The sequence below is a fragment of the Felis catus genome, chromosome A1, assembly GCF_018350175.1.
Source record: "Felis catus isolate Fca126 chromosome A1, F.catus_Fca126_mat1.0, whole genome shotgun sequence".
Taxonomy (NCBI): Eukaryota; Metazoa; Chordata; class Mammalia; order Carnivora; family Felidae; genus Felis; species Felis catus.
Genome location: NC_058368.1, coordinates 4,532,491 through 4,555,524, shown reverse-complemented (window position 1 = coordinate 4,555,524; position 23,034 = coordinate 4,532,491). Strand labels below are relative to the sequence as shown.

At 48.6% G+C, this 23,034-nt stretch overlaps 1 protein-coding gene and 1 long non-coding RNA gene across 15 annotated transcripts in view; one reads left to right on the top strand and one right to left on the bottom strand.

Moving 5' to 3' along the window:
• The window catches only part of SPATA13 (spermatogenesis associated 13), a 349,273-nt gene that overhangs the window by 304,553 nt on the left and 21,686 nt on the right, over window positions 1–23,034 (top strand). Inside the window, exon 1 of one of the 14 annotated variants that reach the window (XM_019819820.3) lies at window positions 10–117. The exons of 7 other annotated variants lie outside the window; for them this stretch is intronic. Coding sequence is in view for 1 of the 7 variants with exons in the window: in XM_006927170.5 (XP_006927232.1) it covers window positions 10,503–10,557 (55 nt within the window). In the remaining 6 variants the exon portion in view is untranslated. Of the gene's footprint in view, window positions 1–9; window positions 118–430; window positions 885–5,689; window positions 6,921–10,115; window positions 10,558–21,680; window positions 21,897–22,889; window positions 22,983–23,034 lie in introns of those variants that run through there. 6 more of the 14 variants (XM_045041470.1, XM_045041369.1, XM_006927170.5 and 3 more) reach the window with 6 other exon arrangements.
• LOC123381459 lies at window positions 19,285–20,801 on the bottom strand. The gene is made up of 3 exons (XR_006588474.1): window positions 20,615–20,801; window positions 20,185–20,264; window positions 19,285–19,757 (listed from the first exon to the last, which is right to left on the bottom strand). It is a non-coding gene; the product is annotated as an uncharacterized LOC123381459 (long non-coding RNA).

The following is a 23,034-nucleotide window of genomic DNA, read 5'->3' as shown; positions in this document are numbered from 1 at the left end:
CCCGTGCGTTGCCCGCCCCGCGTCCCGCCCCCGCAGCGCCGGCCCTGCAACGGCGGCCCCGGGACGGCCCCCCGCCTTGTTCGGTGTCATCCGGCGCGTGTTACCTACACGGTTAAGGTCGGTTTGTCCAAAGGAAAGGAAAAGTGCGCTGAGACGTTGTCTGCTGTCTTTAATGCCCAGTTGGGGGTTAGGGGTGACGTTCTTTTCCTGTCTTCGACACCTGTTTCTTCAGTTTGGTTTTGTGCTGAAATGTATTTACTCAGAAACGGAAAAGATTTCCTTAGGTGTATTTGTTTTCCCCATTGAACTAGTTTGAGTTGTAAAAGCAAGTTTATTCAGCCTTATTCTGACGTTGACACTAGTATTAGAAGTGATACAGGGCGTGCCGTTGAGACATGATCGCACGGTGCTATTTCAGGAAGTGCCCAGGGTGCTCTGCTTTCAGAGCTGAGCTGTTAATAGGCCCTTGGTTTAGGAGATACCTCCTTTGTATACATTTAGCAAGCGTGTGTAATGATGTGAGATACGTGTCTCCATCTGTGTATCCGTATGTACGCCCTGTTATGAGTGAAGCACCCTGCCGGGGGCTGGGTGGTCCGGAGGAAGCCAGAGACCGTTCTCACGGAACCTCCAGTAGGGCGTGGGGACTTGTCAAGCCGCTGCAAGGATCAGGGAGCCAAGTGTGAAGAGAGAGCATGCATATCAGATGTGGGGAGCCCGGGACTTCCTGGAGGAAATGATACCAACGTTGAGATGTTGTTACTGAACCAGCGGGTCGGCTCCTTGGGGAGTAAGAGACCGAATACACCAGGTGGAGTTGCCTCACGAGGTAACTTTGTTGAGAACACAGGATCACTTCCAAAGCCACGACTCCCCAAACAGGGGTAAGCAGGCTCCTTCTGTTGGGCTTGGGGACGAATATTGAAAGGGGGCGGCCTCAGCATAAAGGGACAGGCCTAAAGGTGCACGTGTGCACTCAGAAAACGTGCCGGTACGTGCGTTGTATGTTATGCTAAGGAAGCTTATGCCCCTGCCGGAGCAGGGATTTTAACGTAATGAAGCTGAGGTAACTGTGGGGCACTTTAGGACTCATGTGCGCAGCCGCAGTCCTGGTGGGGTGGGGGTCATACTCAGAATGTTTCTTTTTCTGTTCCAGCAATTAGCTAGCTAGTCTCTAAAAGAGAAAACTGATAGTTAGGCAGGGGCTTCTAGGACTTGCCCGGGTTCTGGGAGCCCTGCAGGTAACAACGTGTGAAGGGTGAATGGGAGTTAGATTAGGTTTGTTGTCGGGGAAGGTATATTCCAGGCAGAGGGAACAGCGTTTGCGAAGGGTGGAAGCCAGAGAAGGGAGAGCACATTTGAGAAACTGAGGTTGGGGTTGCCCAACAGTAACTTTCTCACCCCATCCACAGGCTTCTCAGACTCCAGGTGTTCTTCAGATTCAGACTGATGCCTGCAGGACCCCGAGGGCTTGCTTTGTTAGGCTGCTCCTGCCTACTGTTTGAGTTATTTCCCTACCAGGAGTCAAGGGCATGCCTCCAAACCCACTTAAGGCAGCTGTGTTTATTATTTTAATTCTAGATCTAACTTAGGTATATAAACAAATGAAATGTAAGACTGAAGAGTCTCACACGTATGAAAGCTAAATTGAATACTTTGTAGAGATTCAATAAAGGTGAATTGCCAAAAAGTTATTTCCTGTCCGAATTAGATGAGAATTGATAGCTGTAAAACACGAAAAATCAAGACATCTGTACTCAAAAGTCTTCACGGGCATCTCTGGTTATTACTGTACTTTGAAGAAACCAAAACTGGAAATCACAGTCGACACATTCCGTTGTGACTTATGCAAGAAAGAATGCGGAGTTCCGGTCAGATGATCACACACCAAGACCTCTGGTCCTTTGTGATAACAAAGATGAATTCAATTGCACTTTTAGGTGTTTTAAGTCAAGTTCATGGCATGAGTGCATGTGTAGTGTTTTTGACTTAGGGCTTTCGTGCAGTCCGACCGTTCGCGAGGGGGGACCTCTTCAGTAGGTGTCCCAGCTATGGCAAAAGGTGAGGGAAGGATTGAAGTGTTGAGAGAGGAGTCTAGACTAGAGATCAGAGGTAAGGACCTGCCCATTAGGGCCTCCAGGTGAGGGGATTAGACTAGCCCAAGGGCAAGTAGGAGCCACTGGGGTTTTAAGTGGAGTGAGGTGATCAGATTGGCATTTTGGAGGCAGGGGCTGGCTAGACTGTGTCCTCTCTGGAGACCGGGGGAGTGTGTTGCTAGGTCAAGCGGCCTGAGCCCTGATCTCAGAACATGAACGTAGTCCTGGAGAAATGAAAACCTGGAGGTCAGGCCAGTTGGATGTTTTGGGTGCTGAGGAGTATAGGGTGATGGGGAGTATAGGAGAAGGGCACATGCGTGGGGGGCCGGGTTCCGTCCCGGACACGTTGAGTTGGAGGCACAGGTGGGACAGCTAAGTGATGTCCTCACCATGCCCTTCATCGTGAAGGTCTGATACTGAGGAGGGGGAGCCAGGAGGGAAGTAAAGACGCGGAAGTCGGCAGTAAATGAATGGCTGTTCTTCAAGCTGTGGGAGGCAATGTTATCATCCGAGATGGGCGTGTGAAAAATGAGGAGACGATCAGCAACATTTGGGGACCAGTAAAGGAAAAAAAATCCACAAAGAAGATAGGAAAGGAATGGCCGGACAGGTCAGTGGTGTCCCAGATGTCAGAGGAAGACTGGCGTCAGGGACAGAGTGGTTAACGCTGTCACATGTATCCAGAGTGAAGTTGCATACCCTGAAAAATACCCCTTGGATTAGCGGTAAGGAGGACCGAGTTGACCTTGATTGAAAAAGGCAGCTTGAGTTCACCAGGAGGGCAGAGCCAGAATGCTGCGAGAGGGTGCCTGCAAGGCTGTGGGGGACATCAAGACTTTAAGTTGTAGCGCAGAGGCATTTTATCTGTTGTCTTTCTCATTTCTCCTAAATGCCGGGGCTAATGAAAAGAACTTTTGTCTTGCTACCTTATTAAAAGATTATTTTGGCTTTACATTGCAGCATCTGAAAGCTCATTGATACAGATGTGTCCGTGTTTATTTTTACTAAATGTTTCTGAAAGAAATAATAATATTAAATATGCACCACGAGTTCCATTCCTTGACTTAGGGTTATGAGGGTAATATCCCAACGTTAAGGAGGTAGAGGAAATTTAAGCATAAGGGTTTATGCCATTTTAACTCTTGATTTTTTTAATTAAATAAGTTGTAAGAAAATAAGCAATTTTTTAGAAAAGTCTGTGATGAAGTTAGTAAACTTACTAAAACCCTTTGATCTATTCTTTTACTTGGTCAAAACAAGAAAATATATTTTTTTCCTTTGCCTTAGTTTGTTGTTGTTGATCCTACTTCTAATTTGTTATTCCAATAATTGTTATGAAAGTTCATTTTCTCATTCATAGATCTTTAGGTCCAAAAACAGATTTGAAGCCCAGTCCTCTGTTGACTAGCTATGTGACCTTAACCTCAAAGTCTTAATGTCCTCGTTTGTAAAAGGAAATATTAATGTTCTGTGCCCCACAGATGTGTGAGAGTGACTCCGCGCACAGTAGACATGCAGCAAATCTTAGCTAGCATTCATGCAAAGGAATAGAGGACCTTACACAGGACAATGGCAGTGAGGACTGTCGGGCCATGTGTAGAGCCAGACTTCTGAGTCACTTACTTACCTGCACTAGGCAGCAGTTTAACCTTAGACAGCTCACTTCGTCCAAGAGTAAAGCCCTAGAGTACTGGGAGTCTTTACGGAACCGTATTCTGTTTAATTATGATCCAAATGTGGGTTAAGCAAATTTCAAAGGCATACACTCCGGTTATTAGCAAAAGAGAAAACTCTGCTGAGTTTTTTTCTGTTGATTCTCTTGACCCAAGATTTCACGCATTATCTGAAGATGTCCCAAAGTATCACTCAGAGACTCCACTGAGCTTTTCGTTAAAGCAGAAGCAAAAAAGAAAATAGCCGGCGTTAAGATGCGTGTGATGCCTTGAAATTATCATAACCACACCATTACCCTTTTTTGTCTGATCTCTTATTGTTTGGATTATCTCTTTATGCATCTGCTTTTCAGAAGTTTTCTTTCATTAATGAATCAGAGAGAAAATACAGCATCAGATCTTGCTTGCTTAGCACCTATTGAGAGTAATTTGAACAGTTCTTGGGAGGGCAGGCTGGAGTATTGGTGATGTCGAGTTTGGTAGTCAGGTGCGGATGTCCTGAGTCTGGTCCAGGCCTCTTTTCCCTTCCCCGTCCTGCTTTTGTACTCTACTACCAGGGGACACTAGGCTCTGCTTGTATTTATTTGCGAAACCAGATGACTCAGCTCACTTGTCTGTAGGCACGTACTTAACAGTAAAAATGTTTTCCTGCCTGCTAACACTGAGCGCATTGAAATCACTCTCTTCGGACCATGCTGTGAGACAGTGTGGATTCCGCAGTCAGAGGAATTTAGAAATTATTCCGTATACAGGAACAAGTAGGACAAACACGGACAGCGGTGCCTTGAACCGTAGCGCCTGCGTGTTTTTAGAGATGCCGTTCGCTCCAGTGGCAGTTGTCTGAGCTGGCACTTCATGCCTTATCATTGCCCACAAGCAAGACTTTTTTTAAAGGAACATAGCGTTCTAGTCTCTGTCTCCGAAACATCAAGTGTTTAGCATTTTTCCAGCAAACCCTTGAAATGGTTATGATCTTAACAGTTAAAAAAACATTCTCAGTTCTAAAACTTAGATTTGTTTAAATGTCTCTAGAATGAAGAAAAAGTAAAATGTCTCAAAATAGCATGTGTCTAATACAGGTTTCAGAAATTGGATTTTAAAAGTAAAAGAAAGAATATTAAAAGTCACGGAAGGAGAGCCAAGAAATCTAAACATCTAGCCGACAACCACACCGTGTCCGTACTCTGTTCGTGTTCCTGTTCTTCCAGACGAATCCAAGGCTTAAAACCATTCAGGACTTTTTCCCTCAGTCAGCTAAGCAGGATTTCAGTTGTAAGCAGGGTAGCTGGCACTCAGACCAGATCAGGTTGTCTTGAAAGCCCAGATTCCTGCCATTCTACTGCCTGTCTCCTGGTGCTGTGCTCTTCCATCACAAAACAAAACAAAAAAAATGATTTTTTTATCTGCACATTATACCTGTGTGTTGGCACTTAACTAAGACCATGCCCTAATAATTGCCTTTTATTGAAACAAAAGAAGAAAGTGAAATTCCTCTAGTATCTATTTTGCTCTTATAATGTTTGAAACATGCTCAGTCTTAAGGATGTGAAGACAAACACGTAAATACAGAAAAGACCTGAAATGTGTGCTAGGTCCTGAAGGATGAAAAATCCACGTGCTGCTTCCAGAAGACGGGAGAAGCAGAGGTCTTAAAATTAAGACGTTACCTTTACTCTTAAAGGGCAATTTGTTAGGGACATCTGGATGGCTCGGTTAGTTAAGCATCTGACTCTTGATTTCGGCTGAGGTCATGATCTCTTGGCTTGTGAGATCGAGCCCGTGTGAGAGTGCAGAGCCTGCTTGGGATTATCTCTCTCTCTTTCTGCCTCTCCCCTGCTCACTCTCACGTGCGTGGGTTCTCTCTCTCTTTCTCAAATAAATAAACTTAAGAAAAGAAAAAAAGAAAGGGCAATATTTTATTTGTTTCTCAGTGAGTCCAAATGTTGTAATAAACATTTACGCTGGGAACAGCGTCTTTTTTGGAGAGGTTGGGGCATGGAGTAGAGGCAAATGGGAGGGTTTATTTAAGCCACTGAGAACAAATTTTCCATCATCTTGTGTGTTCAAGTCTACATTACCCCAGATTAAAAAGCATTAGCTTTGAAGACACAAAGAGAGGCACGTTTTCTTCCTCTGTATTTTCAAGTGTGCACTGAATGGTTCTCACCCAGCATGTTCTTGTAACTCAGGCTGCATTTCCTGTGTGCTCTGTGTGACTGGGTCCTCCCCTTCTGTGGTGAGGAGTCTGGCTGCTGAATGATGTTTCGATGAGATCTAAATTGAGCCTGCCTTAGCCGTACATGAGCAAACAGCATACTGAAACTGTTTGGAGCTGTACATCAGTATGTTCTAGAAAATGTTGTATGTTATGCTGGATGTCATATTTTTTTATATTTCTCTGGAAAATAGCATAACTTCTGTAAATTAATATTTCTTGTTTTTAATCCATTCAGAATAAAGGGATCACTCTGGATACTCGGTTATATATGCTAGTGGACAAGGGAGCATTGGTTTCGATAACTGATAGCAAGTGGGCAAATTATTTCCTGTAAAGGAATCCCGCCTTCCAGCGTTAGGAACTGCAGCCCCATATCAGCAGTGGAGGAGAGCGAGTGAGTGTGTACATAGAATGCATGCTGCATTACTCTTGATTCTGGGAAGTCGTTGCTCATACGGGAGTTTGGACCGTAGCTCGGTCCAGCCAGACGTAGGAACTTTCTTGGTTCTTGGCTGATGTGGCAGCCATCCTTGAGCCCATTTCTAAAATTGACAGTGTTGTCGTGCCGAAGGGTAGTGTTACTCTGTCCTCTGGGGCCTCCTACTATTTTGTGCCTGTCCTGTAGCTCTTGGTAATAGGGCCGTATCTAAACCTTGGGGGGACATAAAGTTGCTGGGATGTCCCTAGTTTCAGAATACCTCTGCACCTGCAGGACGGCAGCTGCCTTGGTGAAGCAACGGCTGGGAACCTCTGAGTCGAAACCAATGCTGGTCATCTTTCTGTACAAGTCAGAAGGTGGCCACATAAGAAAATCTGTACCATCTAGTACTGAAAATAAAAAGACACCAGAAATTCAGAGCTAAATGGAACCTTAACAGCCATCGAGTCAATCTTGGAAAAGAGTCCTGGAGAAGCAAAGAGGAGACCACTGGTGTGAGTTTGAGGTCTCGCTACTAATTTACCCCGACAGTTTTATGGCATTTCCTTTTCACGTATGTATGTGTGTGTGAATATCTATGGGTCTTAAGACCGCTTTGCCAAAAATCACCTTTATTTCTACATCCATACAACAAAAATCATCAGAACATTCCTTCTGTTTTCAACTTTTGTTTTATCTTCATTGATTTCTAAATATTTGATATTAATATATAATTTAAATTTCTCTACTGCCTTGTGGGACTGATCCCTTGCTTAATTCTTTGAGGGTTGCCAGTAATCAATGTTGGTAACGTCTCAGTCCTGATCACGTGATGTAGTGGAATCATATCCAAAGAGAATAGATTAATGGGTGTGTTGGGACAGGGGTGGAGTTTAAGATTTTTTTCAACTATATTTAAGGTCTTTGTTGCAGTATTCTTATTGATCTTGTAAATATAGGCTTTAATCACTAAAAAAAAAAATGTTAGGCTAAAAGTCAAACCTGTGTATTTCTTCTTCCAAAAATATCTTAGAAGGGTTGTTGGGTCAGTGTCCTTTGATGAGATGCCTCATTTAAATACAGTTTTTGTTTACTTTTTCCCTTCTTTTTGTCTTTATTTTGTTTCGAATGTGCGGTAAAGTAAGTTTACTTAGTATAAATGCCTTTAATTTAAGGTCTGAAAACTCCCAGGGATCTTAGTGTAGTGCCTTGACCCCATTTCTGGATTTGGAAAGAGTCCTTGGGATATAAGAGCTGTCCTCTGTACAGTGAAAAGTGACAGTGGGCACACAGTCCCTTAGGACAATACCAAAGAAACACAGCCAAGAGATCTTTTTCTTTTTGACAGCTTGTAATTTTAACCAACCAACGAGACAAATGAACCCCAAATTTAAGGAAACAAAAACACTCCGGATTTTATTTGCCTCCTGCTGGAATTTAAACTTTGTTAGAAGGGATACCCATCAGAATTAATTCCAACTTTTCACCGCTCGCTATCTCCTTATTCAGCATTTTGCCTCTTTGTTCTAACTAAAACCACATCTACCCATTCATTCCATGGGCGTCATTAGTTTCTGAATAGATTTTTTAAAAAGCACAGTAGCATTCAAGATGTTGCCGCAGAGGAAAGAGTTTCTTGAATTGCCCGAAACGACACTTCTCAAACCTGAATGTTAATTGGAATGGCCCCGACCTTGTTAAAATGCAGATTCTGATTCCACAGATAGGGCTGGGGCCCAAGAGTCTTCCCTTCTAACCAGCTGCCAGGTCGTGCCAGTGCTATGGGTCCATGGACCACATGCGAGTAGCCAGGCCCTGGCACATTTTTTGGGAGGGTTAATAATATGTGTTACTATAAAAAGAGAATTTTGTGACCAAATAAGATGAGGAAAGTCTATGTTAAAGTAACACCGATGTCATTATTTGGACTTCTGGGAGCCTGTGGCTCCTAAGGTATCCTCGTACATTTCCGAGAGGTAGACCTTTTTTTTTTCGTGAACCATACTATGCAACTAGTATTCCTTGTGGCATATAGGAAATTTACTTATAGAGAGGGTCTGTTCTGGAAAACAATTGCAAAGAGTCTCTTGAGTTCGTAATTTAATTTAGTGCCTTCTTTTTAAAGAATGGAGAGGCCCCTTTTGCATGAGCTACTTTATTAATCCTTTAAAAAATTTGACTCTCTCAAATCATTTTTTTAAAATGTTTATTTTGAGAGAGATAGAGTATGAGTGGGGGAAGGGCAGAGAGCAAGAGGGAGACAGAGATTCCCAAGGAGGCTCCACGCTGACAGACATGGGGCTCAAACCCACAAACCATGAGATCATGACCTCAGCCAAAATCAAGAGTGGGACACTCAACCTATTGAGCCATCCAGGCACCCCACTCATAAATCATTTTCTAAAAATATTTGCAATGGGAAGATTTGAAGCCAATCTGGTGTTATGAGTGTGTGTGTGTGTGTGTGTGTGTGTGTGTGTGTGTGTGTTTGCATGCATTTCACCTTTGTTGTGGATTATTGAAGCTGTGAGTTCCCCAGAAAATTTTCTTTAGCTGGATTTAAGGGTGGGATGCATTGAGTCAGTATAAATAGCCACAAATACTTAAGAACAGTCTACAATATGGCACATAGTCAACATGGATAATGTAACTAATCACATTATTTGCCTGGTGAGTTCATGCTGTGGATTCTGTGGGGACTGGCACCTTTTGGTGGACCTCGGGCTTTTGGAGTTGTGGCAGCATGACTGGTGACATTTGCTAATTCCTAGTGCAGTGCCAGCAATGTTCTCAGCACTCTATAAGATGTTCTCGGTAACCCTAAGGGGATTATTGGCGCCCCAGTCATACCCATTCTACAGACCAGAAACTGAACTCTTTAGAGACTTAGAAACTTTTCCTCATGTAGTTTGGTAGAGCAGATTTTAAACCCAGCTGCTCTGACCCCCATCAGTGTAAAACATGCATTTACTAACAAGCACTGTTATTTTTTTTAACCACCTTTTATTGAGGGATGACCATGTGATCACTATTTTGCATATATTATATCTCATTGTTCATCAAGTTAAAAAAGCATGTCTTCCTGTCATGAAGAAATTGAAGGAAGTGTATGTACTGTTTGTTGACGATCATTGTTTCACAATAAAAGAAAGACTTGCTCATTGTACATAACTTGGAAAATGGTGAAGAGTACGGGGAAATAAATGAGCTGTATGTCATCTAGAGAGATGCTTCAAGAAAAGCAGTTCTCTTCATTATTTAGGACATACATTTTATGTAGTGAAAGATGTACATATTACTCTCACATAGTAGGGTGTACACATATTTACCTATATATTTTTTGAGCAAAATTCTTCATTTAATGTGATTTCATCAATTACAGTTAACATCATGACTCAAATTTTTGTTATAAAATGCTAACTACATTTTTTAACTTAGCAACCTCCCTGCTTTTTTCCCTGTGAAATGGATACCTTTTTAAAAGCTCTCTGAGGGGCGCCTGGGTGGCTCAGTCGGTTAAGCGGCCGACTTCTGCTCAGGTCATGATCTCACGGTCCATGAGTTCGAGCCCCGTGTCGGGCTCTGTGCTGACAGCTCAGAGCCTGGAGCCTGTTTCTGATTCTGTGTCTCCCTCTCTCTGCCCCTCCCCCATTCATGCTCTGTCTCTCTCTGTCTCAAAAATAAATAAACGTTAAAAAAAATTAAAAAAAAAAATAAAAGCTCTCTGAAAGTCCAACTTGGGCTTTGGGATTGTGATTAAAAGCAGCAAACACACTTCTCCTACCTTCATTGACGGCCCTTGACCACACCTGCTAGGCTTGTGAGTGTGTGTGTGGGTTTGGTATGTGGAGGCTTTGCTTGAGTTTAGAACTTCCTCCCTGACGTCCGCGGGCCGCCTGGTGCCGCTGACCTTAGCAGCCCTGAGCAGTGAGCGAGCTGTCCGCTTCTAGGCAGGCTCCAGCCGGGAGTGTGCACAGCGTCAAAGCAGTGAATAAGCGATTTCTGCGGTTTCCGTAGCCAAGAGCCTGTGTGATTCTCCGTGATGCTCAGTCACACCCCAGTCCCGCTCTGAATGTGGCTGTTTTTCAAAGAGAAGGATGGTAGCTAGAGGGGAAATAGCAAGATTCTGGAGTCTGGAAAGCCTTCACATGGGTATGTGTGCACAGAATGAATTATTATATCGTGCCAATGTTGCTGATTGCAGTCTGTTTCTGTCCAAGTTACAGTGCTTTCTCTCTGCTGCTGCTTGTCGGTGTGAGTGTGTCTGTGAAAGCTCATTCGTCCTAGTGCAGCGTCTGAGGGCACTCTTAATTGTGGATGTAGTAAATCAAAGAAAGTGGCTTTGTTTATGGCATAGCAGTTAGTGTGAAATAGACAAAAAGAAGCAAGCGTCCTGTATGAGTTATGGCTCCGGCTTTTATCGTTCTGGTTTTTGCTCGTATTACGTGAAATTGGGAGCTTATTGTTGGGCTGTCTGTAAAAACGTTCCTTGCTAACTTGGGGCGTGTAAGGCTACGAACTGATTTCTGAGAAAGACTGTTTACTGTTTTCAAAAGTGATAATGCCCCATGTTCTGTGACTGCACTGTTCTCCCTCTTTTTGGTATTTTTGTGAATGTTGTCAACTAAAGCAGTTCCTACTTAAATGTGAAGGAACTGTGGTACTCTCACACTAGAAAGTTACAGATTGTAGTCTTTAAAAGGAGTAAGAAAAAACCAAGAATTTTAGCCATCTGCTACAATGTGGATACAATAGGATGCTTTTGAAAGTCTTGCCTCTGTTTTTGCCTGAAATCAATGCCAGTAACTCAGCATGGAATGGAAGAATTGTGGTTGACAGCTCGAAGGCAGCCTCGGGCCTCGCTGGGGCAAGACCATTGGAGTTTGTGCTTCGTCTCGTTGTGATGGGTTTTCTGTGTTGGCTCAGAGCAGACATGGATGTGGTTATGGCTTCTATGTCTGGAGATTAAAAAAAAAACAAGACCAACCGTGTACTCCATTTCACCAAAAAGCTGCCCACTGATCACTGCATTCAGAGCACAGACCTGCCTACCAGTTGGCTGTGCTTGTCAGCTTGAGCAGCCGGGCACCACGGTCCCATGCTTGACATGGCCCAGCGGAGGCTGGAGTAGAGACCAGAGGGGAGCTGGCCGCCCCCCCTCGTCCTGAGCACCAGTGGGTGCATCTGTGTGTTTGTTCCAGCCAAGCCAGCCAAGCCATCGCGTGGGAGAGCAGAGGCGGCCGGGCGGTCAGTGATGGGAGCCCCTGCTGTCCCCTGCTCCTCCTCCCAGCATTCCTCCACTCCCCGGGCAAGATTCCCAGCCCTTCTTCCCACACTCATGCAAAGGCCAAGGGAAGGCCTGACCCAGCCTCTCGCTTTGGGTGGAATGCTCTCGATGTAGCTGAAGAGAGGCAGCGGGGCAGAATCTTCTGTGCAAGGCTCTGCACCCTGCCCCCCGCCTATGCTCCTTTGGGGCTCCCTCGCTCCTGCCCTACCTCCACAGGTGGCTCTGTTCCTTTGACGAGCCTGACTGCAAAGAAAAGGAAGAACTCTCTCTAACTGGGAAGGCCAGTTCTGTAGAAATTGTCTCTTTTCCTGCTCTGAATGTTTACTGGTTCAGTGTTCCAAAGACTTCTTCATATACTCAGAATACTATGCGCGCGCGCGCGTGTGTGTGTGTGTGTGTGTGTGTGTGTGTGTGCAGGAAATGATAGCAAACACAGTATTTAGTCAACTTTAAATGATATGCCAGCATAAGATAAAGTATGGAGTTTGCTAAATTGTGGGTTCTATTTTATTTGAGCACCCTGATTGGGCAGGGGCCAGGGGAGGGGCGGGGGGACCCTGAGGGACAGCCTGATGACTCTCCTCTCTGGAGGAAGCTCCTGCCGGGGACAGGCAGGGGGAAGGTGGGTGCCGGGGAGGATGGGCCACCAGGTCGTGGTCCTGTCCACGTGAGCTAAGTGAGGCCAGGACTGTGGCAGGTGTGTAGCAAGATTGTTTTAGAGCCAGATAGACCTGGGTTTGAATTCCAGCCCCACCATTTGGGAGCAGTTATTTAACCTCTTTGAGCCACCATTTCCTGCTCTATAAATGAACAGTAATAATTCCAAGATGCTTACCAGGCTCGACTGAGATGATTCATAGTAAGTGTTTAGCGCAGTGCCTGGTACACGCTAAGAGTTCATTCCAAGGATGTGGTGAAACCAGGCAGGTTCCTGCTCAGGATTTGTGCAGCCAGCCAGGAAGCAGCCGTCAGGAGCTGGCAGGGGTGGTGAGACCTAGCCCAGAGAGCTGTTGAGGGGGTAGGTAGCCAAGTGGGGGAGAGGAGCCCAGGACGGATCCACAGGTGGCAGCGTGGGGAGCCCTGGTCAGAACCAGAAACCCCAGGAGAAGCGGCAGCTTGCTAAGAGGACTCCCGGGGACAAGCCAGAAGTAAAAGCTGAGGGGTCGCGGCGAGACGGTGAGAAACGCGGAGCCTGAATCCCACATCTGAATTGGAGACAGGACAGAGGGCGAGCTTCCAGAACAGGCGGAAGCTGAGGACTCTCCAGCCACTGTGTTCTCAGGAGAGAGTGGAGGGGAGACGTCGGGGGCGTCGTCTTGGCCCAGACCCTCGTATCTGAGGGCTCTAAATACCCACTTTACGGATGAGCACAGGCGGACTTTTTTCTTAATGAGATAGGGCATATGTGACACAACTCTAGGGCAAGTTTTGACTTTAGATTGAGAAGCGGCAAGAGGATTCACAGGTAGTTTGAAGCAAAATTCACACAACCGTTGGTAGAAACAAAATCCACTGTCGGGGGTTTGGTGTAAATGAAGCTCCGTTGTGGTGTAACTTATTCCCGTCACCGTCCTGGGCAGCAGAAGTCAGCAGTGGTCCCAAGTTGAATCCACACAGAGAGCTGTATGCTGGGAGAATTATTTTCGAAAGACCCATAGACGTTATAAAAGGTTTGCAGTGAAGGCCAGCATGTCCGTTTCTGGGATCCTGTTTGATCTTCCTGTTGATATGTTTAAAAGGCTCAAAAATACTATTTATGGAAAATGGGTTCCAAGTCTAGATTAGGCACAAAAGTGACTTTCATGACAATAACATTCTAAATTCTAGATATGAAAGATATTTCAAGGCTTTCGTCCAGTCAAGTGACACTGACTAGTATGCATGTTTCTTTTCCCTAAAGAAAGTTCCCTGGGATAGGGGTTGGGCAGGGATAGACACATGAACAGCAAACTAGAGTATTGTAGCTAAACAGCTAAAATAAAACTGTGTAAACGTGATGAATATTTTAGGAGGTGAGCTACCGTGCTTCTGGAGTATCACAGGCAGAGACTTACTGCGGGGGTCAGGGGATAATAGGAAAAAAGTCTTGGAACCCATCACCAAGAAGTGGGAGCCGAGCAGCCTCAAAGGATGAGTCCAAATTCGATCGGCTCTTTGGGTGGGAATGCTGTTCCAGGTGGAGAGGTCAGCATGGACAAAGGGATTTTGTCCTTTTTTGTCAATACAGGGAACATTCAGGGGTACAAAGTAGCCAAAGCAGAGGTTTTCACAACCAGTGAGATCCGAGCCCGTTGCCCTCCAAATCGTGTCTTGCTGTGTGGATAGGCAACAGAACACATATGTCCTAGAGCAGATCTCTGCGTGCGGGTTTAAGTAAGTCTGGCCTTGATTCCCGTGGGTCCCACATTTAGCCAGACGTCAGAATCACTCAGTGTGCTTTTCGAAATGGATTCTCGGCAAACAGCTCCACTCTCCTTGAGAACTTGGTTCCGTGGTCCAGCGGAGGACAGGAATCTTTATTCTAATACACATTCCCCACGTGATTGGGTGCCATCCACGCTGGGTGTGTGGGGGCCACTGAAGACGAATGGCCCTGGAAGTGGTGTGCCATGTTTTGGCGTTGAAGGGCCAGGGCCCCCGGGGCCTAGGTCATTTCCTCTGTGTGCATCTCTGTGGCTCGAGAGTCACTCCGGGTGCTCAGGCTTTTGGCCCAAACAGCAGTGGCTTTGGAAGAGCTGCTCACAGTCCCGCGCTGAGCGCAAACTGCCTGCCTGGCTGCCTCCCTTGTGTTGGCCGTTTCCGTTTCTAACATGGGAAGTGAGACTGGCTTATCTCAAACCTGAGGAAGTCTGAGTGACCAGCAGGAGGTTTGCTAAAATATATGTTTGTAACAGATGATTCTAAGTGCAGGAATTTCCCTGCAGTCAGTCCGGTTTGGTGAGGGGAAATCCTCACGGAGCAGCCGCACGGGCAGGAAGAGGGACGCCCGGTAGGTACTCCGTGTTGGGAGTCAGGACATCGTGACGACAGCTAACGTGCGAATGACTCCATGCCACGCGCCTCACTGTGAAGCCCGCTGTGTTCGTTCTTCCCTTCCTTTTATTTGACAAAACCCTTCACCTGCTCCCCGCCATCTGCCCTCCCCACGAACCCGTGAGACACAAGAGGGGTGCCATTTTTCTCAGTTGCAGAAGAGAAAGCGAAGACTCAGAGAGCTCAGGGCCTTTTTCTGTGTGGTCTTGCTGGACCCGAACCAAGGTCTTTGGACTCCCAGACCAATTTGCAATTCATCACTCTGCTCAAAAGCCCTTAAACATGTGAAAGTAAGTCAAGCGGGAGCAGACATGTCGCGGGTCCCGACAAAGGCTCCTACCAGGACACAGGCCTGTTTTCTGTGTGTGTAAATCAGACTCCTGTGGGAAATCCTTATCCTTTGGTACATGTTACAAAGTAAAGTTTTCCATTGTTGGTGATGTTTGATATTTCCCGTCATAACAAATTCACCTTTGGAGTCGGTGGCCAGGCTTCGTCCCTTCACCAGCGTAAAGTCTGAGTTCAGACAGAGGAATGTTTTCCTGAGGAATGTGGAAGCTGTTTATTGTTGTCCTTTTTTCAAAAAAATCTTATGTCATCCCTAATTGTATCGTCTCTAATTGTATTTGCGACGGTCCTGCTGACTTAAAAATAGTCTGTGCTCTATGACCATGTGGCTCTGTCCGGTTGTTCCCGAAGCTGCCTCTGGCCAGGCTGCAAATGTGGCCCGGGGATTTTTCCTCAGGCAGCTGCTGCCGCCTGGAGAGGTGACCAGTTCCTTCAGGAAGTAAGCGGGCGTTTGGAGGGGAGAGAATTCAGAGCTGAATCCGAAGATCTGACTGTATAAGCGGGGCCACGGGAAGGAAGGGGCCCATGTCACCACTGGCCTCGGTGACCCCAGACGACAGCAGCCTTTCCAGAAGGATGCTGACGATTCAACAAGAACGTTAAAAAATCACTTTATGCAGGTTTAGAATATTTACATATATTTACTCTACGGAAAGAGGCGTGTGGCTGTTTCAGAATTGGCCCTGGCCGGAGGTGTGTGCCAAAACTCTGTATGCAGAGCTTTTAGGTGATAAAGGACGTTCTCCTTCGGTTTGACCACACCTGTAAGAAGTGCTATGGAATGAGAACACCCGTCTCTGCTCTCGTGTTATATCTAGGGCTTTGGGGTTTTAAATGATTTTTTAAATGTTTATTTATTTTGAGAAGGAGAGAGAACCTGAGCAGGGCGGGGCAGAGAGAGAGAGAGAGAGAGACAGAGAGAGAGAGAGAGAGAGAGAGACAGAGAATCCCAAGCAGGCTCCTTGCTGTCAGCGCAGAACCCAACACAGGGCTCGAACCCACGAACCGTGAGATCATACCTGAGCGGAAACCCAGAGCCAGACACTGAAGCGACGGAGCCACCCAGGCGCCCCGTGGGCTTTGGGGTTTTAAAAGCGATTTTCATTCTCAACAGTCTTTGCTGTGTGCTTACAAGATTGTTTTCAAAAAAATGGCTTTTCCACACCTATATATTCAACAGAAGAGATACATTTGGCAAGGATGTGGGGAAACTGGAACCCCGTGCACTGTTGTTGAGAACATACAGTGGTACAGCCACTGTGGAAAACAGGATGGAAGTTCCGAAAAAGGTTAAAATGGAATTACCGCCTAACCCAGCAATCCCACTTCTGGGCATATATCCAAAAGAAGTCAAAGCAGTATCTCAAAGAGACATTTGCATACCCACGCTCACTGCAGCCTTACTTACAAGAGCCAAGAGCTGGGAGCAACCCAGGTGTCCCTCAGTAGGTGCACGGGTGTAGAAAACACAGTGTATGTGTACAATGGAATATTGTTCCACCTTTAAAAGGAAGGAAGTTCTGATACGTTCCGCTACACGGATGAACCCTGTGGACATTGTGCTAAGTGAAATTAAGCAAGTTACAAAAGGGCCAATAGTGTATGACTCCACTTACAGTGAAGTATCTAAAGTAGTCCAAATCAAAGAAACAGAAAGTGGGAAGGTGGCTGCCAAGGAAGGGGGGAGAATCCGTTATTAGTGGGTATAAGGTTGCGGTTTTGCAAGACGAAAAAGTTCTGGAGATCTGTTTACAACAATGTGAATACACTTAATAATATTGAACTATACCCTTAAAAATGGCCAAGATGGCTAATTTAATGGTACGTGGTTTCTTACCACAATAGAAAGGGAGAAAGGAAGACACTGAATGTACTCTTATTACTAGAACATATTTATCTCTCCTAATGGTGCTGAGGTACATGTTGAGAATTTATAGCAGCTCCACATCGTGCAAAATTCCCCTAAATAGACAGCCATGATGACTAACCTTCATCTGTAGTTGAAGATTTTGAAGGCGGTAAGTTAAATGAGACCACGTTCACTTGGTGAGGCGGTGCTCCCGCAGCGTGAAGAAACCTGCGGTCCACTTGGGCGGTGGCGCAGACCTGTCTGTGCACAGGCCCGCCCGGCGAGGTGGCCGTGGGCTTTGGTGCACAGTGAGAGACGAGGTGGCTTATGCAGAGTGGGGCCAGATCACGGGAGAGTTTTGTCAGGATGCAGTTGTTAAGTCCTGTGTGGTTTCTAGTGAACGTGATGAAACCAGTGCTTCCAGAGTTTACCTTGGGTGAGTCATGGGAATAAAAGGTACAGCATAAGGAATATCTGATGCTGTGATAGTGCTGTGTGGGAGCAGATGGTAGCTACACGTGCGAGCACAGCACGGTGTTGTCGAATGGCTGTTGCACACCTCGCACTTAAGTAACATCGTGTGTCGACTATACTTAAAGAAAGAGGGGCGCCTGGGTGGCTCAGTCGGTTAAGCATCCTACTTCGGCTCGGGTCATGATCTCACAGTTTGTGAGTTCGAGCCCCCCATCGGGCTCTGTGCAGACAGCTCAGAGCCTGGAGCCTCCCGTGGATTCTGTGCCTCCCTCTCTGTCTGCTCCTCCTGTGGTCATGCTCTGTCTCTCAAAAAATAAATAAAACAGGGGCGCCTGGGTGGCACAGTCGGTTGGGCGTCCGACTTCAGCCAGGTCACGATCTCGCGGTCCGTGAGTTCGAGCCCCGCGTCGGGCTCTGGGCTGATGGCTCAGAGCCTGGAGCCTGTTTCCGATTCTGTGTCTCCCTCCCTCTCTCTCTGCCCCTCCCCCGTTCATGCTCTGTCTCTCTCTGTCCCAAAAATAAATAAACGTTGAAAAAAAAAATTTTAAATAAATAAATAAATAAAACATTAAAGACAGAAAGAGAGAGAAAGAAGAAGGAAGGAAGGAAGGAAGGAAGGAAAAAAAGGTACCAACAAAAAAAGAAGTTGTTCTTGGAAGTGATACACAGGATGGCTGGTGGGGATGGAAATCAGGAAGCCCAGCGTGTGTACCCTGCTTCGGACCCGACTCCGGGTAGCCCAGTTAAATAGTTAAAAGTTCTTGGAACCTTAGTTTACTTGTCAGCAAATTGCAGTTCAGTTAAACAATTTTTGAGTGCCTTTTCTCTGCCAGGTATTATGCTAGGTGCTAGGGATTCAAAAATAGACTCTGTCCCTTCCCTAAAGGAAGTTAGGGTCTCCAAAGGGAAATACACATGTAAATACGGTACGTGTGCACAGATACAGCATCGAACTGTAGGACTAAAATCCCTCCCATCTGGACAGCAGGCATTGAAAAATCCAACTCCATAAGATGTGCGTAAATTATAGGACAGAAACAGGAGTCAATCGACTTAGAAGGGACTTGCGGGTCAGGAAAGGAAAAGGATAAAACAAAATCAGATCATTGCAGACCCAGGTGGGGACTGGGATCAGGAGTGGGAAGAAAAGGTAGTCACGAGGAGCAGGGGCTGGGTGAACCTTGCCATGGGGTGGGAAGCCATTTTTACTATCTGTCCAGTATTTTTGTCTCGTCACTGATAACAGAGGTAGTCCTGGCAGGGGTGGTAACACCAGTGAGTGGGAGCTGATGACGTTGGCTTGGTCCCCACTGCACGCGCCATGTCGTATTGGCACTTGAGTTCGCTTGTCTGGAAGTTGGGGAGATTAGTACCTGCCACACAGCATCGCCATGAGGATTGTATGAGCTGAGTCCCGCCAAGCAATAACCCCGTGCCTGGCCTCACTTAGGCCGAGGCGAAGAACCTGGTACTTCTGTGTTACTTTTCAGTTTACAGAAGGCTTTCCTACATCACCATTTCGCTTGAGGCTCACAGCAAGGTAATAACAGCAACTTGTTGAGGATTGACAAACGACCCTGTGAGATGGGTATTACGGTCTTTCTCCGACCGTTTGGGTGGGTGAAAAAAACGAGAAAGAAACTTTACCAAGGACTCGAAACTATTAAAAAAGAAACCAAATCATTTTTACGCAGCACTGTTACTTGAAGCCAAGTCTGTCTGACCCAAAGGCCTGCTCTTAGACTGTATGTTGGTGTATTTCCATCCATCCATCCGTCCGTCTGTCCGTCCGTCCATCCAGCGAATACTTAGTGAGTGCCTGTGTGTGCCAGGCAGTGGTCCAGATACTAGAAATACAGTTCAGAACAAAGCAGACAAAATCACTGCCTTCACATAGCTTATGTTTTAGTTGGAGACACAGACAGCAGACAAAGTGTGTTAGATGGTGAGAAATGCTGTGCAGAAAAATGAATCGGGAAAGCAGATCGGGGCTGGAGAGAGTGGAGGTTTTGAGTGCGCCGGTCAGGGAAGGACTTGCCTGAGTGCTTGCGTGAGGATGCCAGGTGCAGGGAACAGCAAACCCCGAGGAGGGAGACCCTGGCTACGAAGCGGGCAGCCAGCAGAGCCACAGCCGGTGACAGGGCTGGGAGGCGCAGAGTGCGTTTGGGGTAGGAGGCCATCTTCGGGGACTTGGGCTTTCCCCCGACGGCTTGGAGCAGTGGAGTGACAGGATGTTGTGGCTTCTTTGGTGAGAATCCTAGCACGTGGCGAGGGGCTGCTGGAGTGAGCTCGCGGGAGAGCAGTGGGAACTGAGCAGGTTCTGGATGCTTTCCGAAGCGAGAGTCGCGGTTTGCTGAGGAGCTGGACAGGGGATGTGTGAGGCAGAAGAGCAAGAACGCCTCTGGAGACATGACATGTAAAAACTTACTCCCATTGTACGGATGAGAAAACTGAGGTTGGAAGAGGGTAAACGAGTGGCTCAAAGGTCATTGAGCTCGACGGTTAGTAAAGCTAGGACCTTCATTCGCCCAGATATTTTCGCTCCACACCCCTCAGGCTTTCCCTCCTGCCACAGGCCTCCTGGCATACCCCACTTACCCCTGGAAGTCTGAGTCAGCTGACCCCAGTGCCTAGCACCATCTTGTTTCCACAGTGATTAGTAAACACCAACCCATGCTGGTGACACTGTCACTGTTGAAATCTTTCTCATGGTGCCCCTCAGTCAGGATGGTGTTCTGAGTGTTTGCGATGGCAACCCAGAGATCATTCAGTGGATGAAGGTCCTTACCTGTGTCCAGACCACTTTATTCCGCTACCTCTTGGGGAAGTTCAGCATTCTTTCGACGGGATCCCTTTCCCACTAGACTCCTGTAAATTGTGCATTTGTACATAACCACCATTGATTGGCCTTTGTTGTTGCTTTTTTCCCCTCTTACTGATTTTTATGGCAATAGCCAGATCAGACGGTAAGAATTCTCCCCGGTAAACATTCTTCAGTGGGTCTTTGAGGGCAAGAGTGTCGTTTTCAGGGCTTTGCCGTGGGCAGGAGGCCCAGGCACCTTTATTTTACTGTATCTCACTCCTTTTGGCTCAGGAGCCACGGCCGAAATGTGACCGGGAGAAATGCCATTGGTGCCAGGCTGTGGCGGGTCAGTGTTCGCTGAAGTCTGCAGCTCCTGCCGCTTTGGCCCCCTTGAAGACCGAGGGCTCGCACGTACCTTCCTTCCTTACCAGGGGCATGGGAGCATTTCAGCCGTTGCCGAAGGTAGTTGTTGGGCGTCATGGTCTGGCGGCTGCTCCCAGGACTCCGGGTAGAGACGGCTTGGAGCTTTAGTGTGGTTTTCTGTAGTCTAATGAGAAAGACTCACGCGTGTGCATAAAGTTTATGTTTGCTTCCTTAAGACTTTCTCCCTCCACCCACCCCCCCCAAATACACACACCGGGAAAGTGCCCTAGACCCAGTGACCCCAGGTCCTCTGCCTGCAAGCCCTTTGACCACCGCCTGGGATGCAGAAGTCACCACGCGGCATCCAGATCCCCACCCTCACCCCCGGCACCACCAGCATTGCACTCCAGAGAGAAGCGCCGGGGACAGAAGGTCCTGCTGTGTGGCGTGGCCACCCGCTGGGACGGACGCACGCTCGCAGGGCCGCCGGCCGCCGCCCCGCACGCCCCGCACGCCCCTCACCTGGGTCAGCCGGGCGGCCAGCTAGGGGTCCGCCGGGCTTCTGGACTTGGTGGGCGGGTCCAGGGACGCTCCGCCCCTACACCCGTTCGCCCTCGAGGCCGCTCACTTGCACGTCCCCCTCTCGGATACAGGCCGCCGCTTCGCCCGAACCGGGGCTGAGCATGAGGACAGGGAGGGGAGCGGAGTGGGAGAGGGTGGTCGGCGCGCGGCGCCCCCGGCCTCAGAGCGCCAACTCGCCGCAGAGTCGCCCGCAGAGTCGCCCTCTCGTTCGGAGCTCCCGCCCTGCCACCCGGTGCGCTGCCCCGGGCGTGGGGAGGCCACGTCCCGCCCGCTGTCCTGGCTGGACAGGGAGAGGCCGCCCCGTGGCCGCGAGTCACCAGGCACCCGCTGCCGTAAAAGTAAGCCGAGCGGGGCTCGAAGAAGGGGTGACTGCAGCTGGGCCGTGGGGGCTGCCGCGTTCCGAGGGGGCACCCCAGGCCGTGAGAAGGCAGCCGTAAAGCACGGCCCCCGTGGAGACCCGGCCTGTCGGGCGTCGTGGAGAGGCGCGGCGTCCCGCACCCGGGCCAGGGGGTGGGCGTCGAGGGAGGAGGGGCCGCTCGCCCTCCGTCGTGCCCCCATCTGCGCCCGCGCTCCCTGAGCCTCCCCAGTTTCCTTCGCTTGGCCTGAATCCGTCGTCGTGATCGCGGGCCCGCGTGTGCCCTGAGAGGAGAGCTTCAGACCCCAGCGCGCGAGGTGTGCCCCGGGGCCAACTTCCGCAGTGTGGCTCGGTGCCCGTCGTTGCCAGTCGTTCTCCATAGTTATTTTGGTTTAGGGTAAGAATTCGAGGCTCTGTTCCCCAGGTGTGTTTCCGCCAAAAAGTCGTTCACCGCGACAGCGTGGCCGAGGTGGCGGGAGGGAAGCGTGGGGCCTGGTGTGCCGCGCTCGGGCCGTGGCCTCGGCCGGGTGGTCTGTGGAGCCCCGGAAATGCCGCGGGCGGTGGGAGGCGACGCCAGTCGGCAGACTTGGCACAAAGCACGGAACAGGAGCTATCTCGTTAAAAAACAGACAGACCAACAGTTGCTTAGAGAGAAGACCTGCCCCCGGAGGGTAGTTACCGGAAATCCAGACTCGCGAGTCCCTGGGCGAGGCCAGAGCAGACGGCGCGCTCCCACCGCCGTCCCGAACCGGCCTTCGCCCTTCGCACCACGCTGGCTTCTCGGACTCTGCCTTCTTGGTCCTTCCGCCGGCAACGGGGGATCCGCCAGATCATCGCGGACTTCATCCTCTCTGTGGCTCCGTAGTGTCGTCGTCGGCTCAGCCTCCGCAGACCACACCCTTCGTGGCCCTTCCCGCGCCGTTCCCTGGTGCGGCTGCTCCGCCCCGCTGTCTCCAGCCCCACCGTCTCCCCGCGGATTTCCCGGCCCCTCCCTCCGCCAGTGTCGCCAAGCGTCCTCCTCCGGCCCGGCTCCCGCCTCGTGCGCCGCCGTCAGGGCGAAACCCTCCCTGGTGAGGCCCGACCGGGAATCAAGGACGCTGGGCACTTGACACGCATCCCCTCACCTCATTCTCCAGAAAGAAAGAAAACGCTTTGCACAGCTGGGGGAGGTGAAGCTCAAGGAGTAAGTTGCCGGCTCCCGTGCCCGTGGAGGGGCTGGGCTGCGATTCGGACCGGACCGTAGGACTCGGACACCTGTTCTCTGCCTGTGGTGTCGGGGCCTCCCTTCGACCCCTGTCCCTTCCTTTCTCAGAATCCTGAAGGAGCCACCCCCTGCCTACCGTAGCACTCGAAGCTCCCCCTCCCTGACTTTTCCAGTCTCTTCTGTCGGAGGGACTGGTGTCCGTGTACCACGTGCTTCAGATCCAGCCACGTTTTGCTCTGGTCAAGAGCCACCTTGAAGAGCGGCTGCTGCTGGCGCAAGGTCTTTCCCCTTCTCTTCACAACGAACGTTCTCTCTCTACGATTCCCTCTGC